The sequence below is a fragment of the Drosophila subobscura genome, chromosome U (genome assembly GCF_008121235.1).
Source record: "Drosophila subobscura isolate 14011-0131.10 chromosome U, UCBerk_Dsub_1.0, whole genome shotgun sequence".
In the NCBI taxonomy this organism is placed as follows: domain Eukaryota; kingdom Metazoa; phylum Arthropoda; class Insecta; order Diptera; family Drosophilidae; genus Drosophila; species Drosophila subobscura.
This window is the reverse complement of record NC_048534.1, coordinates 18,770,574-18,797,552: the sequence shown is the minus strand read 5'-3', so window position 1 is coordinate 18,797,552 and position 26,979 is coordinate 18,770,574. Positions and strand designations below refer to the sequence as shown.

Sequence of the window (26,979 nt, the reverse complement as noted above, 5' to 3'; positions counted from 1 at the left end):
ACCGTCAAGAATATACCAAAATATATCTTTCCATTTTAAAAATATACCGTAAATATATACACATTTCCTCGTCAGGTGTCTCTGTTGCTACTTGTAGCAAATGTGTAGTTCCCATGTAAGACATACATATTTTGCACGATTCACAATTGGACTGGATTTTGATATTCTGTTTATTCTTACTAGCTGGCCAAGACTTTCAGCCCAGAAACTATAATTTTATCCGTTTGGTGAATCAATTGTCCACAAGATTGGCTTATTTTCAGAACTTTCTTTTATTGGATTGCGTACAAAATACGGTTCAAACTAAAAATGTTACCAAGTCATAAGTGCATTAATGTAAGTGGGAATGGAATGTAACGCCATTTGACCACTTGTGGCTCTTCAACAGGTAGTATAACTGTAAAGAGAGACTGAGTAGCTTCTGCATGCGAAAAAACAAAGTTATAATATAAATGACTGAAATCGGTCACCACCCTATGAGTTTGCGGCTGGGACCAGCAAATATGTGATAGTGTTTTGCTGTATACTTTTAGGGAGTATAGAATGGAGTCCCCAAGCCATTGCTGAATTCTGCTTAGTTCCAATTGGATCAACATTTTTCAAGGAAAGATCCAAAGCTTTCAAAACATTGGCCAGAGCAAATAAAGACACTTCGATATGTTAATTTGATACCCAATCTATTTGAGTAATTGTTGTAGGTACATGCATACATTACACATAAACATACACGATAATTCGACTTAAAAGTAACAACTAAAATTAAACATGAAATGGCATTAATCAATGTATACATACATAAACATACTATATATAACATGGAGTGAGTGTCGTCTTAGGGCTATATCAGAATGATCACAATGCCACTAAGTAGTATTGTTTGTCTAACTTAAGCTAGCTGGCTGCTGCGCTCCAGACTCTGCTGTCTCCGTCTAATACCTTCGCTCCTCCTTCTCATTCAACGCCGAAAGCGGCTGATAGCTGGGATTGGAGAATGCTTCTGTGTTGTTGCTGCTGCTGCTGCCACCGCTGGCTGTGGGCTTATTGGAGAGATTTTTACGCGGCGGCTTCACATTTACATAGTTCTCGGCATCGCCGTTCAGTTTCGTCTCCACGTGGTGCCGCGGCGAAGGCTTTGGCGTGACATATTGCTGCTTTAGCGCCTGATTGAAGCGTCGCCCCTGCTCCGGACTCGGCTCCCCGTCCGATGTGGAGGTGCGATGCAGCATGGGTATCTCCTCGGGTGCCTGATCGGCGGCATCCACCGTCGGCAGGCCGTTCTTCTTGCGCAGCGGCTTGTGCAGACCGCTGTTCATATTGTTGCTTAGCGTCGGTGAATGCTGTCCGACATTGGAGCGTTGGCTTTGGGGTGGCGTTGGGGCTGTATCTGGGAAGGTGAAAGAGGTGTCGGTTGTTTGTAGGGGTGAGAAGTCGGCAAACTCTGTGAAATTGGCCGTTGGTGCCATATCATCGCCATCAATGCGAGTGGGTGAATAGATGGCAGTGCTGGTATCGGGCGGGCTGCTCATCGCCTGATAGTCATCGGGCAGCTCTTCGATTCCTGTGCGGGTTAGTTGTGTGCGCAAAATGAGTATGTGTGTGAATCGTGTGCAATATAGAGGTTAGTCGCCAAGCATCAATACTCACTAATATCGGGCACTATATGGCCATTAACGTAACGTGGTGCTGCCGGCGCCAGTTCATCGGGGGAACCCATTAGTGCTAGGTAGTCTGTAGACTGATTCTTCATGTACTCCATGTTCGTTTGCATGTAGGGATTGTTGAGGTCCAAGTAGTGCTGTAAATTAAAAGAGTTACCCTTCTTCTATTTAGTTTGGGATTATTTGTGTAGCTTACACTGGCCACATCCTCGCCCAGCATGGTGGCAAAACGCTTCTCCAGCTCAGCAAACAAGGGTCTGCTTTCGGGACTGTAAGTTGAATAAAATATATTAAAACTGCTCATTTAGGGCTTACTTTCGCTGCTTACTTCTTCCGCCAGCACTCGAGCATTATCTCATAAAGCTCTTGATTGGCATATGGCGGCTTCTCCATGCGATAGCCATCGTTGAGCTTGTTGAACAGCTCCTGATTGGGATCTATGCCGGGATATGGCACCTTGGCCAGCGAGAACAGTTCCCACAGCACAATGCCAAAGGACCAAACATCGCTATAAGTACTGAACACATGATCACTGAGGGATTCCAGCGCTAACCATTTGATGGGCAGCTTGCCGCTCTCTGTAAATAAATGAAAATTAATATTTTATGTTTAATTCTGAGGATTTTTCAACCCACCTGATTTCTTGTAGTTATCACCGCGATACATGGAACGTGCCAGACCAAAGTCACAGATCTTCACCACATTGTCCTCGCACAGGAGAATGTTACGTGCTGCCAGATCACCATGCAGCACCTTCTTGGAGGACAAATAGTCCATGCCACGTGCCACCTGGAAAGCCCAGCTAACGAGATCCGTTGTGGTCACGGTCATGGCCTCCGTGGAGTCTGTCTTGTAATTGGAACGCCAAGCGGGCTGTATCGAGTTGTTGGACATGACATGTTCATCTATGGAAAGGGATAAACAGTGCACTCAAGGTTTGTTCTTTAGGTTTAGAGTATTGGTGATGGTTTACCTTCTGGCACTGTTGTCATCATAGTGGCTTCTGTGGCACAGGTATCCGTCTGACGATCGTAGCTGTAGCCAGCTGAGCCAGGTCGACCCGCGCGTGTGCCCGAACGTGGATCATTGTCCGAATTTCTGCGATGATTTTGCGTATAATTGTTGTTTACGGAGTTCATGTGATTGATATACGGATGGTTGGGGAAACCAACATTAGCATACTTCAAGCCACCAACAACGACACCACCGCCACCATTTATATCGCTATTTTAGTTTGCATTTCGCCACAACATAGGGACACACATTATTCAGGAGCCATAGAGCAGTGAGGTGAGAGAGGATGCCATAACCAGGGGAGCACAAACAACATTCACAATCAGGATTTGTAGTGTGTGTTTGTGTGTGGGGTAAAATGTTGTATTAGATTGTGTATTTGTTGGTTAGTTAGTTGATTTTTTGTTAGAAACAAAACAGAGAAAGAGAGAACAAAGAGCAGCAGTTAGTAAGCATTTCATTTAGATATTTTTGGTGTTAATCATTCCACATACTTAGATCTCATTTAGTTGTAATTTTAAGTAGTAAATTGCTCACCGATTTAGTTCAAAGTTTTCGGATACTCGTTGTATCATAATCGCTGGATCGATTCGATCGTTTACGAGGCTTATTTGATTAATAAAACACTTGCGATTGCGCAGCAAAAAGTTTTGCACGTTGCCAAAGCGACAATATTCCACAATGACCATCAGTTCACCTGCGCAGCAGAAAGATCATTTAATTGGGAGACTCTTTAAAGGTTTTTCGTGTACTCACGTTTGGCTATATTTTTGGTCACTGCACCCAGCAGATTAACCACATTCAAATGCTGTCCCAGATGCACCATAATCTTCAGTTCGGAGACCAGAGCGCGCACCACCTCATTGTCTGCGGTGCGTTTGACCATTTTGACGGCCACCGTGGAGGTGGGTTCATCCGCGCGTATGCCCTTGGCCTCGCCCTTGAGCACCACACCAAAGGCGCCAGCGCCCAGCTGTTTGCCCAGCTTTAGGTTGTCGCGCGGGAACTCAAACTCGCGATTGTAGGGCAACAGATCCGCCTGCTCATCGAGGGACAGAGCAGGATTAATATGCTCGACGGCACCCTCCTCGAAGTTGGCCAAACCGGCAGCCTTCAAGGCCAAATGACGTTTGTGCTCCTTTTGGTAGCGCACCCACAGGAAGGCACAAAGACTTATGAGAAAGAGCAGGAGCAGGACACCAAACCAAATCCAAGCCTGGTTAATGCCAGGCATATCTGTGAACAATCTGACAGTGAGAATCATTCAAAGAGCAAAGAAAAGATAGGGAAAACCCACCAGCAATGACCACCGTGATGGAGTTCTCAATGCTGCCCAAACGATTCTCCACCAGACACCTGTAGACGCCATCGTCATAGGGATACAGGTGAGTGATTAGCATCTTCTCTTGATCATCCATGATGTGCGTGAGATTTGTTTCCCGCAGCTCCTTGCCATCCTTGAACCAGCGTACCTTCGCCTGCGGCACGGCCATGGAGCGGCATTCTAGGACCAAAGATTCACCCAATTTCTTTACCATCTTTGAATTGGCATTCAGATTGGTGTGCACCCACTGCGGCGCCTTGGGATCGTGCACATAGACATCAATCTCACGACTATCGTACTCTCTGGGCTGGTGTATGTGATGGGCACGACACTCGTAGGTGCCACGATCGCTATCACCCATCGATGGGAACTTCAAGGTGCTCTTGTAGGAGTAATTGGTGTGGCTGGTTTGGATGAGAAGAGCTGCAAACAGAACAGCAGCGATTAGGCATTGAAGGAGAGCTAAGTTTGAGCTTGCTGCTCACCCTCTGATGGCTCCACTTCCTCTCCATTGTGATACCACTGCAGATTGCCATCGAAATGATAGGCCAAAGCCTCGCAAGTGAAACTCTCCTCATCGCCTTTGGCAATCTTTCGATGCTCATCCAGCCCATAGATGGTCATATTCTCCGCAATGTTACCCATCAACACATGAGACTTGGTTATGGCCATGCGTGGCACACCATCTACCAGATTTTGGGCCGCGCAGGTGAGTATGCCGGGCTCTGTGGGTGTAAAGGACACGGCATAGATGCGATCCACAGTGAGTAGGCCCGGTCGTGGTTGTACATTGAACTGGGGAGTGAAAAGAGAGTCTTAAATATCTGCTTGGAACTCTTTAAGTGACATTAATTGTATACCTTAAATGCCTCTTGGACAGCGGGTAACTACGCATGCATGAGAGAGAGAGAGACGACACAAAGACAACATACAAATGTGACAATTAATAGACGCAACAAACACCCAAAGATACTCCCTACCGGATCTCAAATACTTACGCTAAAATTCTGATTGAGAGTGGCACAGGTGGGCCAACGCGGCACCAGCGTGCACGGTCTGAAGAGGAAGGTGACCACCGCTGGGGGAAACGAACGCACGAGGCAATCCAAATGCGCTTCATTGCCCGCCTGTACATAGACATCCTCCATGCTGAGCTCCGGCGAGGACATGACACTCACATTGTACTCCAACGAACGTGTGACATTGCCATTGGTGCCCTTGAGCACATAGGTGCCGCTGTCCTTTAGCTGCGCATTGTGCAAACGCAGCGTGGTGCTGGACTCTTCCGACACAATGTTAAAGTTGTGCTCCGTCTGCCATATTTCGCTGCCATCGGGCTTGTACCACTTGAAGCTGGGCTGTGGATAGCCACCGAATTCCGCAGTCATTGTGATGGTGCGATTGGCAAACTCATTCACATTGTAGTGACCAGCGGGCTCCCGCACATCCAAATAGCTCGAGTTGGGTTCTGTTTGGTGGGAGGAAGAGTAAATTGGAATTAAATTCTGGCAAGAATTTGCTATAAATTTCGATCTACGTTTGTGTGCAAGTGTTTGGTCACTCTTAAGAATCAGCTGTGTTTTGCAACAGGGTGAACATGGCAATTAAAACGTGTTAGCTGTGTTTTGTAAACAGTGCCAATTGTTTTGCCAATTAATCTCTTAATTTTTTAGTTTCCGCGCTTAAACTGTCTAAAACTGATGTGCTAAACTTACGCATGACTTTAATCTTGTAGGAGATGAACTGCTGGCGATCAAAGCTATCCGTGACAATGCACTTGTAGGGCCCCTCATCGGTGCGCTGGACTTGGGTCACCGTCAACTTGCTGCTGCCCACCACGTGGGTGTTGTTTTTCATGGTGTTGTCGAAACGTGGCTTTGTGTAGGTAATGCGACCACCAGAACCGAGATGATAGGAATCCTCGTGCAGTGACCACTTTTCTCTGCTGTTGGGTGTGCTCCAGCTCATGTCATAGTTGACGCCCTGCGGCGCAGACAGCTCACAGATTAAGGTGAAAGTGCCATTCGCGTACACGTGATTCCGCGCAGTGGAGCTGATCGAGGGCTTATTCAAGCGATCATTCGCTTCTGTATCATTTATAGTAGAGAGTTGAATGTTATTAAATGTACTTTGGGTTGTACGTGAATGGATTGCAAGCATTTCTACAGCGATATTCATGCTTTTATGGATGGTATTAGTCATAGACACGGACACACAAAACTAAAATTAATTTGATTAGAAACATCAAGCGGTTACTTTGTGGTTACTCTGTACATTGCTTATAAAACTAAATTAGCTGTTTAGTTTTCAACAAAAAATACAACAGTCCATAAACCAACAACGAACAAAATTCTTCGAAAAAACATAAAGTGATTAAAGGACAACAGCGAGGACATCCAACAAACATGACAACAACACTTACGCCCTAGATTTGGTGAGGGCGATGGACTCATCGGTGCCAGCAGACGCGCTGGACTACGCTTATGACGCAATGGATACAGTAATTTTGAGCGATCTTCGGATTCAGTTTCATATCGACCAAGCCCAGCACCAGAGTTTAGAGCAACTTTACCATTTTGTATTGTGTTAGTTACAGTAGTGAGGAAATCTTCATCATTAACATTATCATTATCTGCAGTAACCTCCGCTTCAACTCTGTTGTACTCTATGTTAGGCGGCAGGAGGGTGGTAGGGGCACTATCCAATCCAGATGCTGGGAGGAGTTAGCAGATTAAATGACACACAGGAGGGAAAGTTTTGGGGGAGGGAAAAATAATCAAAGAAGAAAGATATAGTAAGAGATAGAAAGACCATTTTGTTAGCACAAATGAATGCCATTTTAGATGCGGGTGTTGTTTTGGGTGTGTGTGTGTGTGTGTTTGGCTGAACTGTACCAGAGTTCCACTCGGGGAAAATTCATAGAAGAAACTTCTGCTTATGGAACTAAGGCATTAGAAGCAGTGATTTGTGTATGGTATGATAGTGTGATTGTGTATTGAGTGCATATAATTTTGAATTGTTTCGTCCTTGAACCGTAAAGCCACAGGTATAACCGCAACCCATAACCGAAAACCACCCTTCACGGGTATGACCCAAAATCATAAAAAGTCAAAAAAAGAAAGAGGCAAATAGATTGAAAGCAATATTTACGACATGTATGTAGTATACGTGGTATATAGGGAGACAGAAATCACAAATCACAAAACTTTGGGGTGCAAAAACTCACTATCAATGTGACCGTTACCGATAAAGCGCACAAGTATGAACGTGTTCTCCTCTTCATTGTCAGGGGAAGGTAGCGCTGGCTCACAATAATACTCCCCACCATCGGTGATGCTGCGTATTTCGATGGTAAAGCCACGCTTGGGATCGTAACGACCAGAGGTAGTGCTGGAATAGACCTACACATGGAAGGGATTTTCAAAAATGGGTCAGATATATTACATATTACAAATGGAGGGAGATCTGAAAGCAATTGGGACAGTGGAACATCTTCCCTCCTAGAGACAAATTGATTTCGCTGTTTATTGGACTGTTTTATCGTAGAGTATTAATATGGATAATAGTGAATAATATATTACGATATTTGTTGGATAGATATTTATGGTTTTTGTATATACAATTGTTGGCAAAACTATCTACTGAGTAGAACAGACTGGGGACCTACTTGAGTAGTGAATGTCGAAAATATCATTGTGACAGGAGATGCTCGGCGGTGGCTTCGCAATGACATGCAATGTGAAGCCATAACGAGGATCGTAACTCGAATTATGACAGAAGCTATGCAGTCCCAGCAGTTCGGGATGTAGCGAACTGATGTTACCCTTCGTATCATTCTGTATGCATCAGAGAGAAAGATTAAGGAAAGATCAGAGCTGCTATCTAAACCTCTTTTTTTGGGGTTGCGCTGTAAGAAAAAGGTATAAAGGATCTCTCCCACACACTCACATCTCCATTGAATGTCAGCAGCACTTCCGTTTCGGGCATCGAGGGTTTGCAGGGTATCACCACATCCGTATACTGACGAGCATGTACAATGGGTCCCGTTGGCACCAGCAGGTTAATCGGATCATTGACAAACACATAAATGGTGCTGGCCAGATCGTTGTTCAGCATCTCGCCCAGCATTTCGCTTAGTTTTTCGTCTGTGCTGCTGTTGACTCGCGCCGCCTCCGACTCCTTGATGCAATAATAAGCTCCCACATTGTCCGCTGTGACCTCCATGAGGTGCAACTGCAGGCCGTACGGCCGCTGTGGATCTTCCGCCGCATTATCGAAGCTGCTGACCAGCGGCTTTTCGTGACTTGCCCACCAAATGATCGGCTCACTGCCCTCACAGCGCAGCGTGTAGTCCGTTCTGTATTCCAGCTTGATGGATTCCTTGCAGGGCGTTATCAGTGGTGCGCCATTATCGCCGCCACAACTGGTGGCCACCTCGTTGTCCTCCTGTTCGAATTGTGGGCGAGGCACTGAAAAGAGAAAACAATTAGAAGATGTAGAATAGAATCTTTTGGTATGGATCTAACTGCATCATAACAAAATTGTTCAAATTTTTGTTGTATTTTCTTTATCCTTTCTACAAGTCTCTTTCCCCCGCCATTTTTCCCTTGCACTGCCCAGCGGCGCTTTTATAATGAACTTAATTTGCGATTGAAAGACGACGCTCTTGAGTTGCATCTGTATAAAGAGTGGGAAGCAGGGGCGCAGCACCGGAGTTTGGGATCGCATTCAGGGACTTTTTAAATCATTAATTTGTGATCTTTAGTTCTTTAGAGTTCTGATACTTTTAGGTGATCTAAAATAAGTATTATGATCTCTAAATATCCCAAAGTTAGTAAATGACATCTTCACACAACCGGACAAAGCATAAGAAAAATACAGAAAAAAGTCTCTAATTTTCTCAAATTTTGTAATTAAAACCCTCACAAAACACTCCCCTGTGTGCCCCTGCTACTGCTTTATTTCTTTTTTATTTTCAGTTTAATTTTTTGTTGTTTTTTTGCTCTAGAATCAATTGTTTGTTTACTGGCGATAACAATTGAGCCTTGCCTTGCCTTGGCTTGCCTTTGCCTTCCCTTTTGTTGCTGCTGATACTAACATAATGTACATATGTACATATGTATGTACGAGTATGTACGTTCTCCGGTTCAAGACGACGACAATTGTTATTCGAGTGGGGGGTAGTATGCCGATCATATGATCATTATAATGGTATCCAATATATTGTTGTGCACTCATATTTGTGACACTTTTACGAGTGTCGTAGAAATGAAATTTGGTTCTTTATCAAGCGCGAGTTCAAGGTTCACAATTGTGTCTAGTATTTCAGCTGTGGAGTCTGCCTGCCTGCGGCTTCTGTCTGCATAGTGATGGAAAGATGAAGAGATTGGAGAGTGAGAGTGAGAGGGAGAGAGAGCCACATAAATTATACAGAACGTCTGGCCACTTGACAGGAAGCGAATCGTGTGCCGACACTTGATATGTGTACACACAGATGTACATACATATGTACATATAATCCCACATGAATGTTTAATACTTTTAATTGTGCAAATTGAAATCGTTGGCGTACACTGTTTTTATTTTTATTTGTGCATATTTGTTTTTATGACTTTTTCACTTATCAATTCCAGTGAATTTTAACTGCGATAATCTGGGAAATTCTTGAATGAAGACTGTGGGGGATAAGCCCCGCCCCGTATGCAAATGGTACTTACATGCATCACTCCACGATATCCAAATGAGCAAAGGCAGCCAGCAGGAGGCCACCAAACTGTGGGCCAATCGCATATTGTTTTACTTTTTGCTTAATTTGTTTGTTATTTGGTTTGTGTGCTTTTAAATATTAAGCTAATTCAATACGACTATATTTGGTATATATACGAAATATACGTTAACACATTTGCCCCAGTAATGCCATGGTCACGCCTGGTAGTCACTTAAGGCTCACTTAGCGATGCACTGAAAGAAATCAAATGGGGGACAACATTTAGGTAAGAGTTTGTACAAAAGAAGGGAGAATATGTTTAAATGTAGATTTGTGGTTCTTTTGCCCGAAATTCTAGCACTTTTACGATAATTTTGAAAGTTTCTTTTGGAATTTATTCACATATTTATTGTTCACGGATTTGGAAGTAATTTGAACTCCAAGAGGGTAAAATATCACGAGAGATTGGGAAGAGTTTAATAAATTAATAAAGCAGTTTATATTCATTTATTTATTTGTTTTACTTTTGATTCAAATCACCATTATTCCACTTAGTATTATTAGGGACTTAGAATCTTTTTTAAAATTATTTTAATAATTATTTTCCACCAACAGTTTTGTGTTCTATAATTTACTTTAGGAACCTATTTATTTATATTTTGTTTGAATTACTTTTTAATCAATCAAAAATTATATTACACTAAATCGTAAACCTTTATCCTTCAACTTTCGAAACTTTTTTGATATTTTTTGCCTTTTATTTTATATATTTATTCCAACACTTGTTAAAATATAAATTTGCTCTGGAACTTGTTTATTTATAATTTAGTTGAATTAATTTATATTCACACAAACAATATATTCCACCAAAACGTAATCCTTAATTGCGTTTTTTGACACTTTTTTAATAGTTTTTTGTTCTTTTATTTGTATCTTTATTTTACATATTTTTCCAAAGCTTTTTTCATGCCTATTTCCTTAAGTAATTAATTTTGTTCCATGAAAACCGTCTTTCCCCGTTAGCTTTTATCCGCTTTTTAGGCACACACCAACTGCATAATCAACCAGAACCGACTGAAACTTGCCGCTGGACGGTCGATCCAAGCCCCGAACGGAGACGCCACACGATAAGTGGCCCCTCCATCCGTTGGCTCTGTGGTTGTTTATGCCTTTGCATTCATTCAGATGTGCGTTACAGTGTGAAATGCTTGATAAAACCATCCAGAAAAATACATCAGAAATCAGAGTGAAGAGTGAAAAGAAGAACAAAAACAATTCTGAAAAGAAAAATGCCCATTGCTGAGGCTGAACCCGGTTACTCGGCGGGAGAACGCGTAATCTGCCGAGCAGAAGCATCGACAGTTATCAAATTCGTAGCTGGGCTATCAACAAAAAATACATTAAGTACGAGTACATTAAGCGCATAAACAAAAACACAGATCGTGGAAAGGGAAGAGTCGAGTCGGAGCTGTGGCCTGGAGCTTTGCGTTGGAGTGTGGCAAGAAGTTGGATTGGGAAATGGTTTGGGGAGAAAGATCTCTGCCACTCGAAATACATACAATATTTCTGTGTCACTTCCGCATCGTGGACATCCGGCTCTTTGGGGGGAGGAGACTGCAGCCACACCTAGCAGAGAGCTGGGAGCTGTTCCTCTGGCAACAGGTCGGGTCACTCCCCCCCAACGTGGCCATAATTCAGTGTCAAAAGAGGCCACACATGTTGGTGTGTGGGGGGGTGATAGACATAGAGAGAGCCACTAAATGACAGCGAGACATGCACAATTAAACAAGTTGACTAGCCATCGTCATCGTCGCCATCGCTTGCCCGCAATTAGAGCATGCCCCATGGCTGCCCGGACTGGATTGAACTGGACTGGTGCCCACCTGCTGCTGGGCGACTTCCTGTGGCCATGTCGTATAAATATAATCCTCCTGCCAGCCAGCCAGTCAGCCAGCAAGACACAACAAGTGTTCTCAGCGCCCATCTGGACTTTTGACATCAATAAACAGGAATTTAATTTCAGGGCGCACCTCGAAAAGTGCGAGCCAAGCCCCACCCACCACCTTTCCGATCTTGATGACATTCCAGCCTAGCTAACACCCACTGACAGTGCCCAAACATACGACCATATTGTGGCTAATTGCCATTTGGCCAGCAAATAAAAACATTTATCTATGTCAGTCATATTGTGCTGGCCACTGCCATGGATCTGGACTGGTGTGGACTGGAGGTCGCTCAGTGCAACTTAAACGAGTCCATGCCAGGGCACAACATCACGACGTCTTCCTCTGGTCGTTGAGGCGTTTATCGGCTAATTGAAATTACTTTGGTTTCAACTTTCCCCCGTCCCTCCCCTGGTCATGTCTAATCCTTGGGCATTGGGGCTTAGGCATCGACGCTCTCGAAGAAGCCAATCGGCTGGCAAATATTGACAGGCCTGGGAGGGAGGCCACTCTTGGAGCCACTAATCACCTGAGAAGAGCTGCTATAAACACACGATGAAAAGGCAGAAAAAATGGCATTATAAGGGGAGAAACTTGAGCACTGGGATAGGTTGTAGATGGAATACACTTTCAGTGGAGATGAGAGCTAAAACAGGGAGATAAGTTTATCCATTTAAATGATTACTTTATTGATATTTTGTGATAATATTCCAATATTATTTTATCAAAGTTTTATTGGCATTTTTTGGCATATTCTAAAACTTATATTTTGACAGCCACTCGATGAAAGTTCTCTGGGGAATAATTTATAACTTATGTTTCCACAAGGCAGTATTCATATTTATTATGGCTCATATTTCAGGAGATTCCTAATGTAATAGTAATAGTATCTACACATATTTTATCATAGTTACACACATATTTACCAGTTGGTAAATTCTTTTCAATTAAAGTCTTATCTCTAAGTGCTTTGGCATGTTGAAAATTCATTTTTCTGAAAGCCTTTAAGGAAATGTTTGCTTCATTGAAGCAGATAGCTACCTGCAGCTCCCTTCTTGGCCACTATCATAGCTTCTAATCTCTTAAAATCCCTCAGCAAACAGTTTTTAGTGCATTTCAACTTCAATTGGATAAAAGCCTTCGATGAAAATGTACAGTTTTAGTTCCCCTAGAGATCATAGAGTATGCATCGAAGGCACATGAATGCTCGTAAAGTCTTTCCTGGCTTCCATTACCATTACCAGTGCCCAGCTTCACATCAGATATTCCTGCCCGGCTCCCCCCCAGTCACTTCAATGCCCAGTAGCGGACAGCCGATCAAATGTGTCTGGCAACATGTTGCTTAAGCCAGACAAGCAGCAAGCTTAAGAGGGGGAAGAGCGGGCGCTGGGCTGGGACCGTCACGTCACTTTTGCCTTCGAGTTTCTGTTGTCGCACGAATGTTTGTTGTCATGGCGACACGCCCACAGCAGTGCCTCCTCTCAAGGGCGATTCGCATAACTCGGGGTTTCTTTTTTTTGTTGCTCCTCCTGCGATTGTAGGCTATTTATATCTTTGCAGCAGTTTGCTTTTGTGGCTGCAGCTCCTCCGCCAGCCCCGCGTGACGCAAATTACAGGAGAGCCCTAATTGCAGGCCCAGCTGCTGCCTTTCAGCGCAGATATTATTTCTGATTGTTTTTACGTACCACTAGGTCGTGCAATTATCCCCGACGACGGGACTCTTAATGAGAACCAGGGCTGTGGGCTGTCTGTCTCTTCCACCTTTGAGCTATCTTTAAGAACATATTTCTGCACTTAGTCAGCGGCGATTTACCACTCAAAATATTCTGAGTCAACTCGCTTGTTTGTTTATTCAATGCAAAAAAGTTATAAAGAATTCCTAGAGCCATCTTCGAAGGGGAACACATGTTTGATTAAGCGCAAGAAGATTCCACTTAACCCAAAGAATTTCTCACTTTCACACACTCTCCGGATTGGATTGGTCTTAGATGTTTAGCCGTTAACATATTGGAGGCAATTTATCCAAGTCTTTCAAAGACTTGCTGTAGAAGCATTTCTTCGAGTATCTACCAGTCCGGGGAGAGTACTATTTAGGTCGATCCCCAGTCGACATATATCGATATTTAACATATGTTTATCACAGCTTTGTTTATGGCCCCTTCGACGAATCGAATCGAATCGTATATAACGTATGGCATGAGCGGCATGACGTCATTCCATGGTCGAGTGCCTGCGGCCTGAATTCATTCACACACACACACACACTCACTCGCCAATGTCCAACCCACCTACCACTGCACCTCCTCCCTCCACCACTCATGTATGACGTATTCACTCACGTTTGCATTACTTTGCTCCCTCCCCATGTAAATCTGTTTACATAAGTGACAATATTTGCGTATTAATTAAACGACGACGCGACGCACTCGAGCGGCAAATAAAATTGAGATATAATCGTTTACACATATAAATACCATATATAAAAGAGAGTATCCGTTGTATATGTATTATTCAAATTGATTGGTTGAATGAATGCATTTAAGTACAGCGGGAGATGGCCACCCGCTGGCATTGGGGCCACTGTCTATGGGTTCGATCAAGTACAGCTGTTCTTTGTTCTAAAGAAAAACGTTTTTGTGATGCTTAAGGAACGCTGCTTTAAAAGGAACAAAGTGACTTTGAGGCTCATTTAATACACAGTAGAGGACTGTATTTATAAAGGGGAATTTCGCAAGGGAAATCTAGAGATCAACAGCAGCTACAGCAGATCAATTCAGTAGCTTTACGGCCAATAGACCCTAGAGACTTCCTCATTCTCTAGGGTCTAGGAACCTTGCGGAAAGAAGAAAGTTTAGACTTGTCGAGACTCTCAAAGTATATCAAATCGAAGTCGATACATTAAAAGAGAGAGAGAATTCAATAATTCATAATTCTACAGATGGCAGATAGATCTTTCAAGACTTTCTTTATAGCGTCCACAGCTAAAACAATGACTGACCTGTAGCTCCTTTTATTCTCATCAAAAAACCAAGAACCTCCTGACAGTTCCATAATAAAAGACTTTGCCATTTCATGTCCCCATTTAAGACCAACATCAGCAAACAAAAATTCTTTATAGTTTGTCCGGAAAAACTCTCCTTTCGTTTATTTACGAGCCAAAAAAGACTTTTGACAGTTTAACACTGGACGCGGATGCGATGCGACGCGAGAATCTTTTCAACATGTTTTTCCAACTTTTAATGGGCAATAAATGAAAAAGTTGCCCTGCCCTGCCCTGCCCTGCCCTGTCCTGCCCGTATGGGCGTGCATTTGATGCGGTCGCTCTGCATGTGCAACAGATTCAGATTCAGTTTTGTGGTTGCCTCTCTTTTTGTTTCGTGCTGTTGGCCTGCTGTTCAGATTTTTTGTGGTTCTGTCACGTGTTGCCAGCCCCAACTTTTTCCTGGCTACGTGCCTGGCATTCATTTACTGACCGACCTCAGCCGGAGCCTGAACCAAAACCAAGCAAACCCTCGCCCTGTCAGTGGATAACATTTTCCACGAGTTTTCCTGCTGCTAAGTTTCGGTCTCCTGCTGGCCTCCAAATGAATTGTATATTGAGCCACATTTCACAGTTTATTTCTGCAATTACCGGAGAATCCTCCACCACGAAAGCCAAAGGGGAAAGTGTCTTTCCTTACCTTTGCTTTAGTTTTTTGCTGCTAGCAAAATTTACGACTCTTTTGCTGGGAGTTTTGCCTCGATTTGATTTTGTTTCCCCCCAGTTTGACCTTTGGCCAGTGTGCGTGTTGCTAAGTCAAGTGGCAGTCGTGACTTTTGCTTCTCCTTTATTTTCTTTGTGCATTGTAATTATAATTTTGGACAACCAACAACATTTCATGGAAAGTTTACACACAAATACTCGTAGCAGCTCTGTTTTTGCCAATTCAATTTGCACAGCAACATGCGGCTGGCTCTTGGCCAAAATAATGAGTGGAAACCAGACCGAAAAACAAACTAAAATAATATCTGGAAATATTTTTATGCATCTCTGCAGTGCCTGGAGTGATCACCAAGGGGGGGTGCAGCGGCACCGGCAATCGGTTCATTACAAATTCAAAAAGCGCCACGCAACGCACGGAAAATGGTAATTTTTTTGCTTGCAGCAGCAATTTGGGGCAAGCAAAGATTTGCTGCTGCCTTCGGTGCTTGACAATTCACATAAATCATAGGAAAACGGCAATCGGCAAACAACAGTATCGAAATCTAAAGCCAAATCTGCGGAGGTCCAATCCCCACTCGTATAAGTAGCCCCCAAAATCCATGATGGAATGGCCCATGGGCGGAGCACCCAAACCAACAAAAAATTGCGTGTGGGCTTTCAAGACCCGCTTAAATGTTGGCCAACTCTCTCGCTTTTTTGCTGCATGTTTTTCTCTGTGCCTAATCAAACATCTAATCATCGTTTTGGGCCATGACGCGAGTTGCGTGCCACCTCATGATGAAGGAGTAGGTGACAGGGTAATGTTTCATTAGGCAAGGGACAGGGCAGGGCAGAGCCGACTGCCAACTAATTCCATTAACCAAGTGGCATGTGCAGGCAGGCCCTTCCTTGTGCCAGCTGATGGCTCGCAAAATTGTCATAAGTAGCCGGAAACATAATGTACTTTTCGCCGAAATACTCGCACTTATTAGCCAAATGGTGGACGAGCATTTCCTTGGAATTCTCAAGACATAACAGACCATCAAAAAATATGCAAAAATTATAATTACTTTTGCTGAAGAAATATATTTCGTTTGCTTGAAATTTATTTCTTTGATTCCGTGTTCAAGAGCAATGAGGTATGGCAGCTATTATACATTTTCATCACACCTTCAAAATTCGATTTGTTTTCTTGATATTCCACTCAAGTATTTGTTCTGCATTTAATTTATGGAATATTTGTAAGCGTATTATCAATATAAATGGGATCTATCATATCATTTCAACGCGGCCGCTAAATGTTTGTTGTTCTCAGTTGTCAGTTGTTGTTATTGAACGCTTACAGAAGGTATTTTCATTTTGATCAGAGGTTTCTGGGGATCAGCTAAAGTGATAAGTGATCAGAGGAAAATATCAGCATAAAAAGCGATGCCCTTAAGCTTCGTTCTTCAGTCCATGTGCTTAAATGAATCAAATCTAGTGGAAAATACATATATTTAAATCTATGGAATTATCTGTCACGGGTTGTCCATTTAAGTTCAATTTTGTATTTTATTGGTGTTTAAAAAACAAATAATGATAATTCCATGTTTCGTTTCAGTCTCTGCTTATTAATTTTTGTCCCGCACTTCTATTGAATACCATAACTTGTCGATGACATTTCCATTGGACAATTCATTATGTACTGGAATTATCTATTGACAGAGAAATTTATAGTTGCTCCAACAGATCTGGTGGGGGGTGGTTTAATTAATTAAGCAGACATTTCGGGGTCAGGCATTCGGCTCGTACTCGTATCAGCGGGTACATTTCAGCAACATCTTGTTTTATGTCGCACTCTGCCGAGTTCTAATTAATTGATAAATGGTCCGTGGCATAGCCACTTTCCTCAGCTCCACTATTCCCTCCACTATTCCCTCCGTCCCTGTGTGCGGAGGGATAAATTGACATTTCTTTTTTTGGGGCACAAGTGCAGCTCCCGCTGTGGACACCTCCCACCAGTACTTACTCGTGCCCTGGCAAGTTGTGCAATTTATGTGTTGATTCTTTTTACTGTCGACCCGCCTTCGCCCACGCCAACATCCACGCCCATGTTGAGCGCGTACCATGTTCCATGTCATGGCCCATTCCCAGCTGGATGGGCATACGGGTCTAATGCATTTTTGAAATGTTAGCATGGACCATGAGGCACGAGGCATGAGACATGAGACAGAGTCAGCTCTAATCTGAAAGACAGATGCACAGGCAACAGCTAAAAGACAAATAAACTTTTGACTCGTTGATAAATTGGCAACAAAAACGCAGCAGGGGGAGAGGCTGTGGCTGTGGCTGTGCTGGCCACAGAGAAATCCCAGAGAAATGAGAGATAAAGGCGGCCGCCCATATAATCGTATGCACAAGATGTTGTTCAAATGCGGGTATCTGTATCTTAAAGATACACATGTACCGGGCAGCAGGCAACAGTCACCTTATCAGCCAGCTTAGCCATGTGTTTTGCAATTTCTTATCTTTACAGCACGCTTCAGACAACCCATTGGCCAGGAAATAGATATCAAGCAGAGAAATGCCCAGCAGAAGCGCTAGAAATTATAATTAAAATGTGTGTTTTGCATTTACATAACCCGCAAAGAAAGTCGCCAATTTCAAGGGAAATAAAAGTGAAATTACGAGAGTAAATGCTCCAGCAGCAGCCGCAATAGCAGCAGTCAGAGACAAAACGTTGAGAGGTTTATAATTTATCTTTTGGATGAGTCATTTGGGAAACTTTGATAGTTTTTTGTAGTGCCCGCGGAGGTTGTGTAAGTCAGCCGCTAAGAAAAACCAAAGTGTAAAGCGAAACCTTGGCTGAAATAGATACACACAACTGCAGTGCTCTAGGGAACAGGGGAGTGAAATACATATATGTAGCTACTTGCTGGATTAGCTTGAGCTTTCTTTTCATATATCATGATAGCTTTAAGCATCTTTACTTATTTTAGATATACATATGTACCTTGAGGGAAATTTAGTATTTTCACAATGTTCACAATGACGTGGCAGGCAATGAGTGGACCATTTGATAGCATTAAACTTCCTTGCTTTTTACCTGTCTGTCATTGCTCCTATTGCTTTGAGGCTGAGAATGCTACAGCAAAATGTATCTTGCCGATTAGAGTGAGAGTAGAATTGACTAGAGACATTGAATGGTCTAATGAAGATTTTAAAGATAAATACAAATAATAATCCTAGGTAGTAATAACTCCACCCGAAATGACACAGATGTTGCTCTCTTTATTGGTAGCTAAATATTTTATATTTATGGTCCCCTTTCCCTGTCTATACATTCTTCATTCCCCACCGCAACTCTTTAGCCTACCCTTTGGCCACTTAAAACCATGAATATTTATTTGTTTATTTTTATTTAAACCTACATTTATACATATCTCTTTTATGATAAATGATGTCTTTGCCTTGTTAGCCATGTGTAGTATTTGTCTCGCTTTTGCCAGCAAATCCACTGAATGTTTGGCACTCTGCCCACCCGAAACGACAACAAGTTGTTGGGGGGCAGCTGCCACTACAAGCAAAACGTATAGAAATGTATGGCAAATGTTATAGTGTAGATTTAATAGCCGACAAGTGCTTAATTTGTTTGTTTTGGGCATTTCGATTGATTAATAAATAAATAAATAACTCAATTCGCTGCGAAAGCTTTGCCTTGACCCAAAATTCCAGTGCACTCAATGGATGGGCCATATAAATATTACTCAATTTAATGTTTATTGCATTTCTCGTGGAATTATTCGAGGCTGGAATTGGAATTGGTTGTGGCGATGTGGGGGCTGCCCCAACCTCAATCTTGTTTTATTCCCAACGGAAGTGAGATTAAATTCTCAAGACTGCAGTTTGTTCTTATTGCACTTGAAAGAACGTAAACTTTATGACGCTCTGCAAAAACTTTCTGCAAATCCGGTTAACTGACTTTTCCACAGCTAGGAAACAAACAAAAACATTATAATGAATGGATGGCTGCAAATGAGGCTCCTCTTCTAGGGCTCTCCACCCAGGCATCAGGTGAAAGCTGGAGTGCGCTTTCTGCTATTCTTTTGCTAAGATTTATGGCCCGGCGAATGGTTAAACGCTTACGCCCCAATTCAGACAGCCCAGCTCCAATGGCCTGGCCAAAAACATTTGTTGTCGTTGTCCATTTATTATTTATGTTGTTTCGGTGGGGGGAGGGAGGAACAACACTGACAGCAGCAGACAGCAGCAGCGGATACCCCACACCACACTCGTGTGTCCATTCATAGAATGTTCCGTCGCCGACCGCAACAAACAAACAAACAAACAAAGAAAACACAACAACGCACACACAATGGAAACGTTTATAACTTAAAGCCAGGCTCGTGAAGATTTTCGTTGAGGTAGTTCTGAATTATGTATGGCCAAAGGTAATTGCTAAATTCAATTATGTGCACTGAGCAAAAATGTAGCGAAAAATCGTAAAGTTTGCTGACTTTTTGTCCACTTTATGGTACAGTCATTGCAAATGGATTTTGTTGTCAACAATTTACTGAAGAGTATATTCACAATTTTTAACAATGAAATATATACTTCCTGCAGTTCAATTTCTCTGCAAAGCCAACGATAAACCACGATGTTCGACCTTTTAACAGGTACTTAAAATTACCCATTCCAAATCTGTGAAAAATTGTTTTTATTGCAAAATTGATTGAATAACCATCATCAAAATTATGAAAAAATGTCCCCCAAATGGGCAGCCCCATAATTCGAAATTCTTTTAGTATCTTTTCGGCCGTGCAGATAATATCTTGTGGATATCGAATTTATGGCCCAGCATTTATCCACTTTATGCAGCAGAAAGAAGCGCATGCAGGGCTTCAGGCTGGATCTCGTGCTAAGCTCATATCTAAAGTCTTTTTAGCCATCCCACTAGACAAGGTAATTTATTCGTAATGGAGCTCAGGCTACAACTCCTCCCCCAGCTCCAGCTCAAGCTCTGGCTTAAATTTGACACGTAGACTGGGGTCCGGTCTCCAGTCCCTGGCATGGCCATGTTGCAAGTGCAGCAGTGCTCGTATCCATGGATGGTCGAGCCATAAACCGTGCCTGATTAATGTGCCATGTTGTGCAAAATGGGAAAGGTGTGAAAAAAAGAGTTGTCCAGCGGGCAACTGGCAACATTTCCAAGAATCGTTGGCTTTTCCTATTGATTTTCCTTGGGTTATCACAACACAGCACAACACAAACACAACAGTTGTGCGGAATGGAATGCTTTTTGCATTGGGAATTCCCAGTAAATGTTTATGCAGCCCATTGGCCAAACGTGCACTTCCTGGACCCCCATATGAGAGACAACGTTATGACTTGATATGACTCCTGCCATTCTCAATTTTCCACTCACATTTGACCATTTTCCAGGCAGTGATTGACGGAGCAGCAGCAGCTACAATTAGCAGCCTGCCAGCCAGCCGTTTGAAGTCTAACCCAACCCATACAACACGATAAATGCAGCAAGCGATCTCGAGTGCCGTGCCTGCAGATTGGACTGCGGCAGAATGAACGGATGGATGGCTGGCTGGCGGTAGGAGGTCGGTCTGTTCTGCATTCAATAAACAAATTGGGTCCCAGCCAGCAATTGCAGCGGTGACCCAAATTGGGAGGCAAAAGAGTTATGTGCTATTGATTCGATCAGATCAGAACTTTTGTCGGGAGAGAGAGACACACAAACAAATGGAGATGGAGATCGAGGTGGAGCTGGAGAGCTGGGGTGAGAGGCAATCCTGAGTCACGTTTTGTAATGGAAATTAATTTGCTCGCTGCTCGATTCTTGCTGCCAGCTTTTCTTTTTTTTTTGTGTTTTATTTTCGTTTTGTTTTGTATTGTTTATCATACCACATTTGGTTGGTCAAGAAACTGAAGAAGAACCGGTTTAAGAAAGTTGTTTCAAGCGAAACATGAAAGGAGAAGGAGAAAGAGAGCGGACTTTTGATGAGCGAAGCATTTGATACACTTGCGGGGAGATCTAATGATACTTTTGTGGGAGCTAATAAGTACTACTACTACTACAGGTACACCAAATGCACCAAGAAAGCTCACAAATTCGACGAAAGATCTTAGCAAAGTTGCTGCCTGATAAAATGCAGATTTAGGGACTAATTAGCAGGGCAAAGGGATGATCATGGAATCATACCCCTCTCCAAAAGAGTATAACAAGTGGTTGTTGGCCTGCAGAAAACAAAAGAAATGTGAACTTTTTCGGGTCGCAAAAAACTCCAACGCAGGAAACACACACACACACATTTGAGAGTTGCGTTACGGAAGATGCTAGAAGTTATCCAAATATCCGGCCTGACTGATGATTAATAGTGTAATAAATTGTTGAAGATATTCACATATTCACAGTCTTACGCAGTCTACAGTTAACCACAGCAACAGCAACAGCAGCAGCAAAAACAACAACAGCTACGAGTATTCACCGGTAGTCACGGCCAGGCGATGAATCACAATCGAAGAGCCGTATGGCCAGAGAGGTGTATGAATAGAGTTTGGATACCTGGGGGCTGAGGTTGGGGTGACCGTGTTTGCTCTCTCAACAGAAACGGAATGCCTTTGACGTATTCCACGCACACAGCAACAACTCTACTTTACCACTTATCAATGGAATACTGGGTTTTGATAATACACACGAACACACCCAAAAAGGTCACTGATAATGCACACACACACACACACTCGAACAACAATAGCCATAAACTGATTTATACAACGTTTTTTGATGGTTTTGACTGCATTGAGCAACTGCAACCACAAAACAGGCTCACACACAGATGCAACACAGTTACTCTCCAGCTACTCAGATACCATTTTCGATTGAACAGCATTCTCGAATTTCCGATTTCAATATCACAGAACATTTGCTGCGCTCTCTGTGGCTTTGTCACTCACCCACCACACACACACACACCTGTAGATTTTGTATTTGAATTTGTATTTGTCTTTGCTTTCGTAGAGGTGTGCTGTTCGCTCCAACGTTCTCACTCTCTCGCACTCGTATTGATATTGAACTTTATTTTTTTATTATTTTACTTTTGAAAGGCGGCTCATTTATTTAGCACCTTTTGATGCATCACTTGTTGTTCTCCGCCGCCAAACCGAAAACCGAAACTCTAGGGCACCGCACCACATTTTTTAGCTTAAACTTGCTTATTTAATATTACCGCTTACGTTTTCAACTTTTTTTTTTGTTAAATAAAACCTTCTTGCGTGGGGGGAAGAGTTTCAATAACAAATAATAATTATAAAACAAACTGCGTCGTCGGCAAATTTGAACAGTCTGTTCTGGCTCAGATCACCATATAAATATCGTACGTAAAAGCTGAGAGCGCGCACGTTAACTCCCCGTTCGACGTTCAAGTTGACTGCGGCGCGACTTTATGGATTTATAAGTATGTTGATAAATCGGATAATAGTTTATATATATTCTATATAATTGAATTAACTTTATTTTAGTTTACTTTAACTATTTTTTAAAATATTATATTTTTATTAACCGAAACTGACGTATTCGAATTCAAAAGCACGCGCGAAAATTTGAAGAGTGAATGAATGAATGAATAAATGAATCTTCCAAGCCCTGGGAACATTAAAAATTTCCCCTTGTCAAATGTTGCTGGGACCATGAAGTAATTATATAAGGAGGTGCCGACGTCTGGTCGGCGTTCGGGTTTGCTCAGCCTATAAATGTTCAGTGCGAACGGGTGTGTGCGGACGAATTTTTAACCCTATTAACCGCCTATATTAAGAATATGCGCGCTGAGAATGACTTTTCGATTTTTGCCAATATAATATATATGTATATTTTTTCTTAGAATTAAGAGCCTAAGCAAAACAAAATCCACTAAAAAGCCAAATACCGACTACTTTCAAGTAGTAGCTTATTGAAAAATCAGATTTAAAATAACAACTTAAAGATTTTCTTGTCATGGGCAACTTCAACCCCCATGCCATCATAGGGTTAATCCATCACACGATAGTTTCGTTTCACTCACACTTACAGCGCAGAGCCCTTTCACTCGCACTAGCAAACAGCACAGAACAGATGGTAGAGCAATTTGGCCGACGGCACCTCCTTATATAATTACTCCATGGGACATGCTCTCCTCCTCAAGAAAGAGAGAGAGAGCGCTCAATACTGCGTTACTATTGTGAGTTTGCCATATGTTGGTAAGAAATTCTTTTTCATATTATCAGATAATTAGGAGTCTTGGCACTAAAACTATCATTTTATTCGATTCATCAATCAATTCTCCACAAGATTGCCTATTTTTCATGACTTTTTTTCATTGGATTGTTAACAAAATACGGTTCAAACAGAAAAGGTAGAGTTTCGAATAGACTGCATTTAATGTGGCTGCCACATGTGGTAGAAAACATTACTACAAAAAGGCAGGGGCTGCCACATCGTTGGAAATTGTAGAACGCTATATTAACGGACTTATTGCATTCAGAAATAAAATCGTTTTTATGCATGTGGCAAAGTGCAATCACGAGATCCCTTTAAATTTAATTGAAAATTTCATTTAATTAATTTAATTTAAAATAGTTTCCTCAAAAAATCACTATGGAAAAGCAGTAAACTGAAAATTTCATGCTCTGCTAATACTTAGGACCGGCACTGTGGCGTTTCATAGCAAGCAGCTTAGGAGAGAGGTCACTAGGCGTGGTGGGTTATAAATTTGAACTTAAACTTGAACTCTTTTGATGAGTTTTTAGCGGTTTAGTGGATTGCATGAACTTCCAAAGCTTAATTGGCCTTCCAAAATTGGGAAGCACAAATCATTTGTAATCCGTAACTATCCGTAAACCAATTAAGTTGCATACAAATCGGTTGCGAACAATACATGCGAGTGTAGGGTCTGTGGCCCCATCAATTAAACAGATGAACTTCATGATGACTCGCTGTGTTTTTATTTTGAAATCGTTTGGGTGCAAACACATTTGAGCTATCGAGAGATCCATCTACATGCTAAACCAGGGTTCTGTGCTGCCATGCCGTGGGGCAATTAAAAATGGCCGAGAGACCATAATAGCGCCTGGAATTTGGAGCAGTCTAATTTGAATGGACCGACAGTCGGCCCGATCAGTGGGTGGGTGGACAGCAATCAATTGAGCCGAACGATCAGCGATCGCCGGAGCCAAGCACCGCTTAATGTGCAAATAATTGGACGTCTGCATATAAATAGTCGTACGGCCATCCTGTGTTGCCCCAAAATCGTTGGACACTCTCACAAATCCAGAATGCTGCCTAAGTTCTTCCTCCCCCTGCTGCTGCTCTGCTGCGTGGCCTTTGAGGCGGCCTTGGCCTGTGTAAGTAGCTGCTCCACTTGGGGAAAAACAAAGAACAACTCCTTTGTTGCCCTTGCAGAATGGCTACAAGGCCAAGCTGGTCAAGATGGAGAACTGCGCCGGCGATGATGCTGTGATGACGGTGGGCAGCGACTTCAGCCTCAAGCTGAACAAAAAGTGCGAGCTGGTGCCCTCGGGCTGCATCATCAACAAGCCCTTCGGCACGGCCCTGGCCAAGTTTAAGGTGCAGAAGGACGGCATTGTGATGAAGGAGGGCAAGGTGGATCTGTGCGCCGCCATCGATCAGGCCACCACTGAGGCCAAGGATCTGCTGAAGCTGTTCGGTGCCCCATCCGCCTGCCCCGTGGCCGAGGAGAAGGTCTGCGCCAATGAGCACACAGTCGATCTGTCCAAGTACAAGGCCATGCTGGGCATGGCACGTGGCCACCTGATCATCGACTCTGAGATCAAGCACGATACAGTGAGTAACCAAAGAGTAGAGGCAGATATTTATGCGCTCATTGTTTTTGTTTTTTGTTTCCTTCCAGGGCAAATCCTGCTTCCACGCCGAGATCGAACTTACCAAAAACTAAAGTGCGACCCAAACATCAACCATTGGTGTTTATGCTTATAATATGAGTCTTGCAAATTGTTTAGTTCTAAATGCAAATACAATAAAATTGGTAATGAGGAGCACCCCCAAAAACACACACAGATAATACAGAATAATATCGATTAGGTGTCGCATTTTGGTGGGATTTATGCCTCTCACAAAAGTATTTGAGAGCAAGAGATCTCTCTTTAATTCTAATTTTCCTGCCCATCCTGGCAAAGTGTTTGCTGTGCCAATAATTAAAATACTTTTATGCAGCTGAAAGCTATTTCCTGGCTGCATTTCCACGTCTCAGTGGCCGTGCAATGTCTCTTTGTCATCAGGAGACTCCAAATATTCCCGTGAGAAATTGGAATACCTTTAAAAATAAACTAAAAATCTGGTAAACATCTGAAATCTGTTATCTTAACTAGAGCAGTATACAAGTACACATATCATAGAGCAAAAGCATGCAAAAATTTGCATCAAAGTCCCAGTCATGTTGTGTTATTTGGTTGGTTTCTCCTGGCCATCAGTTTTTGTTTCATTCCCGCTCGCTGTGTTATTGCTAAGCTCTGGCACAACCATCAGCTGGGCACAATCCTTTTGGCACTCCTTTAGCGTATCGTAGTCGTTGTATTTGTGGTAACGCGGACACTTTGTGCGGTGCCTAATGCAGTCGAAGAGTACGCGATGGAAGGCAAAGTAGAAGCGCGGTGGACCCGGGCAGACACTCTGATGCATGTGAAAGTTCTTCTTGACGCAGCCATCCAACAAGCCAACTAAAGGGGGGAATTCTAGTAATCAAATATTAATACAAACTGACAGCTTACAGTGAGTTTTGTTCTCTGTCTGAGCAACGAGCCAGCAGAGGATAACTGCGAGCAGCCACAGCCTCATGCCGAATAAAACTTTGGAACTGTTTTGGGAATGGTAAAAGAAACCTTTGGCATTGGTTCCACTTGCAGCGTGAAAACGCATATAAAAACAGTTTAGCATTTCTATTAGTAAAATTCCTTTATTTATAGCTAAGTTTACTTGTAACATTCCACAACACTTTGGACTTACAACTAGGGAGGGTTCTTCAGTAACAGGATAAAACTTAGTTGTTAGTCTGTGATAAGAGTAGCGTAAGGTATAAGGTATGATAGGGGAAGCTGTTTCTTTGTTTGTTGTCGAAGACCATCTTGAGCAGAGTTGGGATTGGGGCTGGGGGATACGCTCTAGCAGATACCCGAGAAGCTGTAGTCATAGTCGGTGTTCTTCTCATTCAAGCGGCCCAGATACTGCGAGTGTTTGATGCCAAAACTGTAGGCGGGCACATGGGAGAGATTGATCTGTGAAGGAAGTTGAAGAAAAAGCAAAGCAACAAAGGCAAAGGCCATGATGAGTAAGGGTAAAGAGTAAATATTTAATTCACAATTTAGTAAAGCAAATAATCTAGAGATAACCCTTATCCGGTCTGTTGGCCAGCAGACACTGTATATAACGTTCGGGAATCATGTGCATTGTCTGCTCGCCAGCAAAAGGCGAGTGCATAATGCCAAAGGATATGGCAGGCGTGGAACGCTTCTCCCAATACTGTGGGCAGGCGACAGTTTGTGCTTAATTATAGTTAAATACTAATCCCATATTTGGTTAGTTACCTTCTCTGGACAGTGAGCACCTGGACCGGGTTTGGCATCGTCGCCCACAAGCTTGTACTTGCCGC

General features: G+C 42.8%; 3 protein-coding genes across 10 annotated transcripts; 1 reads left to right on the top strand and 2 right to left on the bottom strand.

Moving 5' to 3' along the window:
• Positions 1–659: 659 nt before the first annotated feature.
• On the bottom strand, positions 660–22,782 carry LOC117902779 (vascular endothelial growth factor receptor kdr-like). 8 transcript variants are annotated; one of them, XM_034814379.1, is made up of 18 exons: positions 22,556–22,782; positions 9,714–9,957; positions 7,945–8,465; positions 7,223–7,397; positions 6,419–6,709; positions 5,712–6,083; positions 4,995–5,464; positions 4,857–4,883; positions 4,482–4,791; positions 3,970–4,419; positions 3,429–3,908; positions 3,210–3,369; positions 2,632–2,882; positions 2,294–2,563; positions 1,987–2,236; positions 1,855–1,927; positions 1,645–1,795; positions 660–1,384 (listed from the first exon to the last, which is right to left on the bottom strand). In XM_034814379.1, exons 2-18 carry the CDS (start codon positions 9,784–9,786, stop codon positions 930–932), a joined length of 4,779 nt encoding a protein of 1,592 aa, XP_034670270.1. In that variant the 5' UTR covers positions 9,787–9,957; positions 22,556–22,782; the 3' UTR covers positions 660–929. The 8 variants fall into 8 exon arrangements, with proteins under 8 accessions (XP_034670270.1, XP_034670266.1, XP_034670267.1 ...); XM_034814375.1 differs by having other exon boundaries at positions 660–1,558; positions 22,556–22,781; XM_034814376.1 differs by having other exon boundaries at positions 930–1,558; positions 7,241–7,397.
• Positions 22,783–24,471: 1,689 nt separating this feature from the next.
• LOC117902815 lies at positions 24,472–25,383 on the top strand. Its single transcript, XM_034814440.1, has 3 exons — positions 24,472–24,697; positions 24,756–25,157; positions 25,225–25,383. The coding sequence occupies exons 1-3, from the start codon at positions 24,629–24,631 to the stop codon at positions 25,267–25,269; spliced, it is 516 nt and encodes a 171-aa protein (XP_034670331.1). The 5' UTR covers positions 24,472–24,628; the 3' UTR covers positions 25,270–25,383.
• A 382-nt stretch (positions 25,384–25,765) lies between these two features.
• On the bottom strand, positions 25,766–26,168 carry LOC117902821. The gene is made up of 2 exons (XM_034814447.1): positions 26,102–26,168; positions 25,766–26,050 (listed from the first exon to the last, which is right to left on the bottom strand). The coding sequence occupies exons 1-2, from the start codon at positions 26,166–26,168 to the stop codon at positions 25,776–25,778; spliced, it is 342 nt and encodes a 113-aa protein (XP_034670338.1). The 3' UTR covers positions 25,766–25,775.
• Positions 26,169–26,979: the final 811 nt, after the last annotated feature.